Source organism: Columba livia, chromosome 28, assembly GCF_036013475.1.
Source record: "Columba livia isolate bColLiv1 breed racing homer chromosome 28, bColLiv1.pat.W.v2, whole genome shotgun sequence".
NCBI lineage: Eukaryota > Metazoa > Chordata > Aves > Columbiformes > Columbidae > Columba > Columba livia.
The window spans coordinates 2,452,757-2,464,378 of NC_088629.1; the positions used below are offsets into that span (position 1 = coordinate 2,452,757).

Here is an 11,622-nt window from a genome sequence, read left to right on the forward strand (position 1 = left end):
GATGAGTCAGCGGCCCCCCCGCCAGACCTGCCCGCTCCCCCCCGCAGCCCCTGCCACCCCCGGGGCTCTGAGCACCTTCTGCTCCTTTAGTGGGTTCAGAGACCCCCCGTTTCTCCCAATGGAAAGGGTAGACAGGACCCGTTTCCCACGCCCACGGCGAGCGCGGTCTCACCCCAGAGCATGCCTGCATGGGTTTGCCGTGAGCCTGATCGGTTTGCAACTGGGAGCGTTTTGCAAGGTGCACGGGGGTGTGAATGCACGGGGGTGTGAGTGCACAGGGCGGGGGGGGCAGCTTGCACACCTCTGCATGAATCGGGATGAAAATGTGGGTGCTCCCTACAGCGCAGCTGTGTCTGATACCACCGCGCTCGCCTCGGGGTGTAAGGAGGGCGGCTGCTGCCCGTTCCCGGGGCCGATCCACTGCTGCTCAGCCGCATCCCGCCGCCCCAGCCCTGCGTCGCGGGCAGGGATGTCCCCATGCTGTCACCCCCCTAGGAAAACCACAGAGCAAGTCGCTGCAGGTCGCATCCTGGTGCGGTGCCCGCAGGAGGGGCACGGCGTGAATCCTGCCCACCGTGGTGTTCACCGCAGTGTCCTTACCCCAGGGCCAGTGGGCTCTGCGAGAAAGCAGCGTTGCCAGCAGGATGAACGCCAGGAAAACCTGCTCCTCCAGCCCCAGGGCTTTAGCAATTAGAGCCCTGCTAATCGCCTTCCCTGGCTGGCAGAGAGGGACCTGCAGCGTGTGGGCACAGGGCGCTGCAAATCCCACACGCCAGGGTGCTGTCACCCTCCAGAGGTGGCCAGGGCAGGGGTTTTAACCTGCTGTCCTATCCCAGGAGGGTCCTGCGTGGCCGTGAACCATTGCATAGTTCCATCCATGGCCCTAAAAGGCTCTGGGAGCCCTCGGTGCCGCGCAGGCTCCCACCGCGTCGCCGGGGACGCCGCAGCCTCGTGCCAGGCGTGATTGAAGCTGGGCACTGCCCCAGTCTTCACGGGGTGACGTGTGCCGGGGTGCTGCAGATTAGAGTCAAGCCTCTTGAGCCTGATTTAAATCAGATCAGCAGAGACAGTCCAGATTATCTGCCTTGTAAACAGGGCTGAATCTGACCCGTAGATCCACCCACGTGGAAACCCACGGGGGGAGGCTGCTGTGCGCCCGTCCAAGGGCAGAACTTTTCCACAGTGGACCTGTTCATGAGCAGTCACCCGAACCTCACGGGGGCACCGAGCCGGCAGGTTGCTGAGCGCTGGGTTTTTAGTGTAAGGATGCCAGAGTGCCTTTAAAATGCCGAGAGTGATGCTCACACGCTGGTTCTCAGCCGTGGGTGCTGCAGGGAGGCGTCAGCTCCGCGCTGCGTTACCCGCTCCTGGGTTTGTTCGCTGCGTTTCTTGCTCCTTGAGCAGCGAAGCCTCGTGCATCCTCTGGAAAACAGTGGGTTTTTACATCAGAAGGAACTCAGAGCGAGACATCCCGCTGTTACTCCCCTCCGGGCACGCAGGGACGTTGCTCGTCCTTGCGGGTGAAGCACAACCCTGGGCAGAAAAGTGACCCAAGGCCAATGCCAAGTGACCTGCAAATGAATGTCACAAGGGTCCTATGTGTTTGTAACTGGTGTGGTTTGCACTTTGCTGCAGTGAGGAACATGCAGAGGGTGCATCCTGCTCAGTCCCGCGTCACTGGTGCACGACGCTGCTCAGCAGAGCAGCTGCAGAAATGGGGGTTTGGGGGGCACAAGCCACGGGGACACCAGCGTAAAATGCATCCGGGTTCTAACTCGCTCTCCCTTGGCTTCCCCAGCAGAACACGCAGCGGTTAGGAGTCTCGCAAGCAACTCACTCTTTAACCACGCCGGTTGTGTCCGTGGCTACTCCGAGCCTGCTGACGCAGGGGCTGCCGTTCTCTGCCATGCCCACAGCCTACAACACAGGTGAGAGCGCTCGGCCCGGGGAGAGCTTTTCGAACGGATAATTCAATACAAGAGGGGAAAGCGCTGCTGGACAACAGGATGACCATGAGCCAGCACTGTGCCCTTGTGGCCACGAAGGCCAATGGGACCTGGGGTGTATTAGACGGGGAGTGGCTAGTAGATCGAGAGAGGTTCTCCTTCCCCTCTACTCCGCCCTGGTGAGACCACATCTGGAATATTGTGTCCAGTTGTGGCCCCTCAGTTCCAGCAGGACAGGGAACTGCTGGAGAGAGTCCAGCGTAGGGCAACCAAGATGATTAAGGGAGTGGAGCATCTCCCTTATGAAGAAAGGCTGAGGGAGCTGGGGCTCTTTAGTTTGGAGAAGAGGAGACTAAGTGGGGACCTCATTAATGTTTATAAATATATAAAGGGTGAGTGCCATGAGGATGGAGCCAGGCTCTTCTTGGTGGCAAACGATGATAGGACAAGGGGTAATGGGATCAAGCTGGAACACAAGAGGTTCTGCTTAAATTTGAGAAAAAACTTCTTCTCACTGAGGGTGACAAAGCCTGGCCCAGGCTGCCCAGGGGGGTTGTGGGGTCTCCTTCTCTGGAGACATTCCAACCCGCCTGGACATGTTCCTGTGCGACCTCACCTGGGCGTTCCTGCTCCAGCAGGGGGATTGGACTGGATGATCTTTTGAGGTCCCTTCCAATCCCAAACATACTGTGATACTGTGTGAAGCACGTGCTTGGCTCTACCGAGCGGCTGCGACATCGCTCGCGGAACTCACTGCCGCAAGAGCCGCTCAAGTCCTGGAGTTCCGCGGGATTAAAATCAAGGCGAAACTCATTATATAAATAATGAGAATGCCCTGGCATATCCAGGAGGGCATGATTCTCTCATGCTACAGCTCATTGCGTTGCGCTGGCAGCATGAAGGTGCTTTTAAGTGGATGCTAATTACAGCTACGCCCATCTCCAGGCTCTTGAGAGCTCCGGGTGATGTTGTAATAGGGGCTTAATGAAAATTCAGTGTCAGGCCCCCAAAAGTTGGGGAAGAATGCAAACCAGCCTGCTCGTAGGCACATTGGAATTGGGCTGGTGGGGTTCGGGCCGGCCCGAGGCGGCGGTTACGGCACGGGGTTGTTCACCCGCAACCTGTCAAACCTCCGCAAGGGCTTTAAGGACTTGCTGGTTTCCTGCGTAACTCACTGTGGCAATTCGCTCGGAGAGAAGTTTGCGAAAATATCGAAAGCTGCTTGTCTGGAAGAAGCCAGAATAGGTGTGTTGGGAACTCCCTCTCCTAATTAGTAGGTGTAGCCCAGAAGATGCCTGGTGGTGCGTGACGAGGCTCCTCTCCCGGCGTGGTCCACCACAGCCAGCATCCCCAAAATAGCTTTTAATTGAGCCCTGTGCTGCTGGCACTCGGGGCGGAGGGGGGGCCGACATTTCAGCTTGCTGTATGTATTTCTCCTCTCGCAGGTGCCCGCAGGCAGAGCAGCGATGGCACTCCGGGGGTGTCATCCCATGGGTCGCTATAGGGTGTAGAGCAAACTCCCAAGCCCGGGGTGTTGTTCTTTCCAGGATTAATCGGGTGGGAATTGTCTCGATCTCAGGCCGATGAGGTTGTGCGGAGGTTCCCGAGCGCGGGCCCTTCCCCGTGCCGGCCCTGATTCAGTCAAACCCGAGCGTCCGCGGCTCCAAGATGCGCGATGGCTCCAGTTCAAGCTCTTGGCACCAGCCGCGGGGGTGGCTGTTGTAACCGGGGGGTGTCAGGAGCTCCTAAACCAGAATGGCTGGTGCTGGTGCGGGGGGGCAAGGAAAGGGTGAAGCACCCAGCCCAGGGACTCTAGGGTGTGCCTCGAATCGGCTTTGGCAGCGGTTCAGCGCCTTCGCGCCACCTCTGGCTTCGTGTTCTGCTGATGTGGGTTTGACTCCATGGGGTGGGGGGGCTGAACCCACAGAGTGAGGAAAAAAGGGAGGGAGGGGGGCACGGGGAAGGAGGGGGGGGATTTGAGGCTCAGGATGTGTGGATGTCTCTGCATCAGATGAAGACGCGGCTCTGGGGAAACTGCCCAAAGGTTTGAGCATCTCCTGGAAGAGCAGTTCCCCCCCCGCCACCCATTTCCCCTCTATTTCCCACCCGTTAGCACATCAAACCCGCCCCGGGTTGGGGTGCTCGGCTGCATTTGGGGATGCTACGGGAGTTCGTGCATGGGAAGAGCATCCCCCTCCCCTACCCATATGTGTGTGGGGGGGACAGGGGACCGGCTCTGGTGGGGGGGGGTGGGAGCGGCTGCTGCGCGGGTGGGGAGCGCCCCCTGCTGGCGTGGCGGTGACCCAGGCACCGGGGGGGTCTTGTGTGCTGTACACCCGATTGTGTCCGCCGGGGGGGTCTGGGGGGATCCAGGCACCGCGGTCCGTCCTGAGTGGAGGGGGGTGCAGCACGTGGCTGCGGTTTTGGGGGGGCAGCGGCACCCAGTGGGTGCAGGATGGTGTGGAGGTGGCGAGAGGGTCCTGTTAAGGCTTGTAACTTGAAGCTAGAAGAGCCGTGTCCTACAGCCGGCGTCCTGTGACACCGCAGCAGTCACGGAATCACGGAGTCATAGAATCGTTTTGGTTGGAAAAGCCCCTCAAGATCATGGAGTCCAACCGCTCCCCACCCCTGTCCCTGCCCCATGTCCTGAGAACCTCATGTCCGTCTGTCCAGCCCTCCAGGGATGGTGACTCCAGCACTGCCCTGGGCAGCCTGTTCCAATGCCCCACAGCCCTTTGGGGAAGAAATTGTTCCTAAATCCACCCTCAACCTCCCCTGGCGCAACTTGAGGCCGTTTCCTCTGCTCCTGGCGCTTGTTCCTGGGGAGCAGAGCCCGACCCCCCCTGGCTCCAAGCTCCTTTCAGGCAGTTCAGAGATCAGAAGGTCTCCCCTCAGCTCCTGTTCTCCAGCTGAACCCCCCAGGTCCCTCAGTCTCCATCACACTTGTGCTCCAGCCCCTCACCAGCTCCGTTCCCTTCTCTCCACTCGCTGCAGCACCTCAGGGTCTCGTCATGCTGTGAGCTATAGCTGGTTGGGGTCCCTAGACGGAGGGTCTCTATGGGGAGTTCTCCATCCTCTTGCAGTGCTCGTGGCTCTGTCGGGGGTTTGACATTGAGCTGAGCCAAGGGCTTCTTTCTCTCCAGATTATCAGCTGACGAGCGCTGAGTTGTCCTCGCTGCCAGCGTTCAGCTCGCCGGGGGGGCTGTCCCTTGGCAACATCTCTGCCTGGCAGCAGCAGCAGCAGCAACAGCAGCAGCAGCAACAGCAGCAACAACAACAACAGCAACAGCAGCAGCCACAGCAGCAGCAACAACCGCAGCAGCCGCAGCAGCAACAGCAGCCGCAGCAGCAGCACCTGGTTCCTGTATCACTAGGAAATCTAATGTAAGTGCAATGGGTGCCAGGGGCCACTCAGGTGACGTTGTCAGAGAGGGGAACGACCTGCAGAACGCAATCTGGGACCCTCTGCTGGGTGACTGTCACCTCCCACTGCAGGGCCACCCCATTCGCACCATCCTATGGGAGCAGATGTGCCCACAGCTGCAGGAACAGCCAGTTCCTGAAGTTTGGGGAGTGCTGGCATAGAATCATTGAACCATTTCAGTTGGAAAAGACCCTCAAGATCACCAAGTCCAACCATTAACCCAACACCGGCACTAACCTGTGTCATCCCCACATCTTCTAGTGGACCCCTAATATAGAAAGAGGGTAACTTTTAATATTGAAAATGAATTGCTTAATGCCAGGGAAAGTGGATCTGAAGTGGATCCACTTTTAGTCTGGAACAAAGCGTCCACACACTGAGCTTGTTCAGAGTGTCTTGGTCGAAGGGAAGATTTAAGCATCTTGCACTAAGACTATGGGACAAAGAGGCAGGAACTGAAGAGGAGGATTCAGTGACTTTGCCCCAAAGCAGTTTAGGATTAAGAGTAACGCCCAGCCGGGTGGATGTGCAGATGCACCGGGCTTTTGTGCAGTGAGGTCAGTGTGTTTCTCCCCTCCTGGAGCACGTTTTCCAGGCGTCCCCAGCAGCTCCCTGGACCTCGTGCACCAGCAGATGTGCAGAAAGCCCAGGGAATATGTGGGGTTGTAGTAAAGAGACTAAAGATGTTCCTGGCTTGGAGCAAAAGCGCCCGTCCGAGCCCTCCGCCGGATCCGTGCGGCCGTGGAGGACTCTGGGCAGAGCCACAGGGATGTCACAGCCTGTCCCTCTCCTCTCTATGGCTGGTCACTGCTGTGGGGACAGCAGGGGATTGGGGCTGGTGTCGGATGGGTGCTGGTGTGGGATGGGTGCTGGTGTGGGATGGGTGCTGGTGTCAGACGGGTGCTGGTATCAGATGGGTGCTGGTATCAGATGGGTGCTGGTGTCGGATGGGTGATGGTGTTGGATCGGTGTTGGTGTTGGATGGGTGCTGGTGTCAGATGGGTTCTGGTGTCAGACGGGTGCTGGTGTTGGATGGGTGCTGGTATCAGATGGGTGCTGGTATCAGATGGGTGCTGGTATCAGATGGGTGCTGGTGTTGGATGGGTGCTGGTGTCAGATGGGTGCTGATGCTGATGTCAATTGGGTGCTGGTATCAGACGGGTGCTGGTGTCGGATGGGTGCTAGTGTTGGATGGGTGCTGGTGTTAGATGGGTGCTGGTATCAGATGGGTGCTGGTGTCACATGGGTGCTGGTATTAGATGGGTGCTGGTGTCAGATGGGTGCTGGTGTCACATGGGTGCTGGTGTTAGAAGGGTGCTGGTATCAGATGGGTGCTGGTGTCAGATGGGTGTTGGATGGGTGCTGGTATCGGACGGGTGCTGGTGTTGGATGGGTGTTGGATGGGTGCTGGTATCAGACGGGTGCTGGTGTTGGATGGGTGCTGCCTGCAGGGTTATGTGGGGTCTAATCCTGGCTCGGCAGCGCCACGTCACGGTCAATCCACAGGTTATGAATTCTGGAGCCATAATAATTCTAATTATGAATCGAGATCCATTATCTAGTCCAGATTCATATTCTAATCCAGATCCATAATCTAATCCAGCTTCATAGTCTAATCCAGATTCATCATTCTGGATTCATTCAGCCACGGGGTGTGCGGGTTATGAGTTCTGTGGATTGGAGAGTAAAAGGCCACCGATAAGATGAATAATGAGAGCCTCCCCGTTGTCTCCTCCATCTGTTTCCCCCCCTTCCTCCCCTCCTCCTCCTCCTCTCCCAACCCTCCGGCCGCCCAGACAAGGGAGTCACTTGTCCCACACCACCACTTTGACTGTCAACACCAACCCCAACATCAGCATCAAGTCAGAGCCCGTCTCGCCCAACCGGGAACGAAACACTGCCACCCCGCTCAGCACCTTCCCCCACCAGCCCCGGCACGAGCCCACCGGCCGCTCACCCGTCGACAGCCTCAGCAGCAACACCAGCTCCTACGAAGGCAGCAGCGAGCGGGACGATCCCACCCGCCCCGATTTCGGCTCATCCCTGGGCCTCCTGCGACCCACCAGCGAGCCCGAGGGGGAGAGCCCCTCCGTAAAGCGCATGCGGTTGGATACCTGGGTCACATAACGGGTCCCCACCGTCCCTGGGAGCGTCGCCGGCTCGCAGCGCGGCCACGGGGTGGGTGGGAAGGGTGGGAGGGGGGGGCACGGGGGCAAAACGGGTTACGGGGATGGGATGGGGTGGGGGGGAAAGTATCATAAACTGCCTGAGAAATAGCTTTAGGATTACGTAGGCATTCATTCTAGCGCAGCAGGTGCCGCACGCAGTACGTCCGGCGCTCCTCGGCCGGCGGCCGCGGGCTCGGGAACGGCCGGGGGTGCGGCAAACGGGGGACAGGAATCAAATAGCCGCTCCTCGCCGCAAAAAGCAGAGCCTGGTGAGATCCCCGTGAGCCGGAGCAGGTGGGGACATCGGGGTGTCCCCGGGGAGGTCACGATGCGCTCCGAGGGGCCACGCATGGAGCGTCCCCAAAACGCAGCCCCCGGGCTGTCGCAGGGAGAGGCGGTTCGACCGCGATCCAGCTCTCAGGAAGGGCGAAGGGCTTTGGCAGGTGCCAGTTTTCCATAAAGACAGTTTTCCTCACCCGTTTTTCCTCACCCAGCTCGGGCAGGCAGGTTGGCATTGGCGAGCCTGGCTTCAAAATGAAACACGACGCGTAAAAGCGTGTCGGGGGAACTCGAAGCAGATTTTTAAGGCTTAATCCTGTTTGCATCCTTTCTGGCAAATAAGGGAGCTCCGCTATTCCTGGCCATAGTCATTTTAAAACCTTTCCCACCTTGACCCCAAAATGCAGCGGCTGCAGGTTGGAGGGTTTGGAGGAGCCGAGCCCGTTCCTGCTGGTAGATGCTTTAGGGATGGGTTTTGGCCCTGCAAACGCTCTTCTCCGCTGCCAAATGGCTCTTTTGGTGACCGGAGCCTCTCCGGGAGCTGCTTTGTGGCCAATGTCCCCCCAAACCAGCCCAAAAAGAGGGGAGCAAAAAAATCACGCTAGGATTTCGACCTAACGATACCAAAAAAAGTTGATGGCTATGATGAAATGAATGGGGGCGACTTGCGAGCGGTTGGAGGACGAGAGGAGAACGGGAAGCCCTTCAAAAATGGGATGAAAACATGAAAAACAATGGCCAAAGAGGGAAAACGTGGCCGTATCCTGCCCGGTTGGGCACAGCGGTGCACGAGCTAAAGAGATGATTGCAATGAATCTGGCACATCCCTTCTGAGCTGGCGTCTCCCTCACCTCTGTCCGGCGGTGAAATCGGTTTCGGATGCAGGGACTGGGCAGAGTGATGGAGGCGGCCGGTGCATCTCGCCGGCATCTCACTGCATCTCCCCCCAAAATCCCCGCCTTGGGGATCGAGGCATGGAGAGATAGACCAGCTAAGATTCCTCGCTAAAATCTTGGAGGTATCCAATCGCTGCCACAAAGTTGTTCCAAATGATGATTTATGGGTGTTTTTTAATGCTAAATTTTGAATCCCCTCTCCTGCTCCAATGCTCCGGAGGGCCCTGGGTGGGCAACGGGACCCCCGCGCCGCCAGGGCGGGCTCCCGGCTGGTTTTGTGCCGGTTAAACCTTCCACCCCCGGCTCTCCTCCCCGAGCCGCACCCGGCGGGTCCCGCGCTGCGCCGGGATCTCGCCCCGAAGCGCCGGCGCACACCGGCGGCGGACACCGATCTCCCTCTGTCTGGCTCCCCGCGGGATGCGGGAGAGCATCACGCCCGCGCCGACCCCACGACGTACCGGACACGCACCTGAGCTCTTTGCACGGCCTTGCTTTGGAAATTAGGCGGGATTAACGACATCTCATCAGTCTCATTGGTTTGTTTCCCTTCTTCGCCGTCCTGCAAACCAACCAAACGTTTGGTGAGCGGCGTGGCAGGAGGTGAAGACCCCCCGGAGCCGGCGCCGCTGGAGCTGGCGCAGAGCGACCCCGCGGGGGCCAAAACACCCCAACCCCATTTATGCTCATTAACCTCACGCCACGTTCCCCCTTCTGCCTTGAAGCTGAGAGCCTGGAAATAAAGGAGACCCAACCAAGACGCAACCCGGCGCCGGGTTATGGAGAGATGCAGCTTGCCGGCGGGGAAAGCGCCGGCGCGGTTCGGCACAGCGCCAAACCAAACCGTGCCGGAGCGGAGCCGCAGCAGCGCGGCCGCGGGACTCATTGATCCCCAGGGCCGGCGCCACGGGCGAATCCGGCTCATGGGAGCCACCGCGGCATCAGCTTCACCACAAAGCGCTTTTGGGGGTTGGTTTGGTGGGCGTCTTTATTTGGTTGGGCGCTCGGGGTTATTTTCTTACCCTATTTCTTTCATCCAGGTCATTACTCTTTATTTCTCCCCAGACTGTAGCATCCAGTCAACTCCTCCTAATTTTCAAAAGACAACGAGAAGAACGACAATCTAAGAAACCAACACCCTCCTTTGTGCTTCGATAAATGCGTTTCTGATCTAATTTGATTTCTCGTGCTCATCTGTACTGTTGACAGTTCCAATTGTGTATAATTTTCCTTTTTTAATTTGGAATTTTTCGCGTTGTATAGGGTTTAGTTTTAAAATATATATATATATATATATTTTCCATTTTTTAAAAAGGGGTGTTGCAAACAAAAAAAAACCCGATTGCACGATTTAAATGACAATAGTTAAAATGCTGCAGTTTTTAGAGATGTGGAAGCAAAATGGAGCTTATTTATTCTCAAAGGCTATAAAGGTGTAAAATGCATGAAGAAAAACAAACAAAAAAAAACATTTACAAAAAAGGAAAAAAAAGACAAAAAAGTGTAACCTGAACAAAGTGTAGCGTTAAAATTAATTTTAAACGATGACAACAAGAAGAAAAAAAAGACAAAAAACAGCTAATATATTGTGTTTGGGCTAGTTTGCTTTTGTTTTTAATTGTTCCTTTTTTGGAGAATGAAATACAATTGTGTATATTTTCATATAAGAAGTATGCACTGATATGTTTCGAAAATGATATATTACTTTCTAAAAGTGTGGTTACTTACCAAAGTCTGTTTCTGATCTTTACCTTCTTGAAATCCCTGTGGAGCCTGGAACACGCGCGCTCGGGGCTCGACGCCGCGGGGCGGATCCAGAGGTAAGCGGGGGGTTTCACCCCCGGGGCCGGCACCGAGCGGTGTGACCCCCCACCCCTCCACTGGCACCAGCAACGCCGGGACCCCCCAGTCCCCATGGGGTGATGGGGACATGGGAGCCCCCGGTCCCCACAGGTCAATGAGGACGGGGGAGCCCCTGGTCCCGTCGGGGCGACGGGGACCCCCTGGTCCCCGTGGATTGATGGGGACGTGGGACCACCTGATCTCCATGGGACAATGGGGATGTGGGGCCCCCCAGTCCCCATGGAGTGATGGGGACCCCCCCAGGTCCCCGTGGAGCCAAGGGGATGTGGGACCCCCCAGTCCTCAGGGGGCCATGGGGACATGGAACCCCCTCATCTCCACGGGGCGAAGGGGACATGGGAGCCCCCGGTCCCCTCGGAGCAATGGGGACTCCCTGGTCCCCAAGGGGCGATGGGGATGCGGGACCCCCCAGTCCTCATGGAGTGATGGGGATGCAGGACCCCCCGGTTCCCATGGGGCGATGGGGACCCCCCAGTCCTTATGGGGCGATAGGGACCCCCTGGTTCCCATGGAGCAATTGGGACGCGGGACCCCCATTCCCCTCGGGGCAATGGGGATCCCCTGGTCGCCACGGAGCAATTGGGCCGCGGGATCCCCCAGTCCCCATGAGGCGATGGGGATGCAGGACCCCCATGTCCCCATAGGGCAATGGGGATGCGGGACCCCCTAGTCCCCTTGGGGCAACGGGGATCCCTTGGTCCCCACAGGGCGATGGGGACACGGGACCCCCGGTCCCCATGGGGCGATGGGGACGCGGGACCCCGGTAGTGGGCTGGCTGGTTTTGGAGACATGGTGCTGGTGCTGGTGGATGCGGCTGCGGTGCCGGCGCTGGGGGGACGACTGTGACCCCCATCCTGGGAAGCTGGTCTTTCCCTGGGTTTGGCAGAGCCGAGGGCAGCGGGATTTTGGGGGTTCGTGCCGGCGGCGGGAACTGGCCGGATCCGTGGTGTCCCTTGATGGGACGATGCGTTGCAGGGGGGCAAATGCAGAATAAAGGGGACGTCCGTGTGCCGGGGGCCGCGGGGAGCGAGCGGGGTCTGTGCCGCCA

General features: G+C 58.1%; 1 protein-coding gene across 14 annotated transcripts in view; it reads left to right on the top strand.

The window, feature by feature from the left end:
- MEF2D (myocyte enhancer factor 2D) overlaps positions 1-10,442 on the top strand; it is an 84,986-nt gene extending 74,544 nt beyond the window's left edge. For 10 of the 14 annotated variants that reach the window (XM_065043286.1, XM_065043296.1, XM_065043290.1 and 7 more), the window contains 3 exons: positions 1,799-1,928; positions 5,090-5,330; positions 7,167-10,442. In XM_065043286.1, coding sequence (XP_064899358.1) covers positions 1,799-1,928; positions 5,090-5,330; positions 7,167-7,497 — 702 coding nt within the window. In that variant the 3' untranslated portion in view covers positions 7,498-10,442. The remainder of the gene's footprint in view (positions 1-1,798; positions 1,929-5,089; positions 5,331-7,166) is intronic. The other 4 variants (XM_065043294.1, XM_065043298.1, XM_065043292.1 and 1 more) reach the window with 1 other exon arrangement.
- Positions 10,443-11,622: the final 1,180 nt, after the last annotated feature.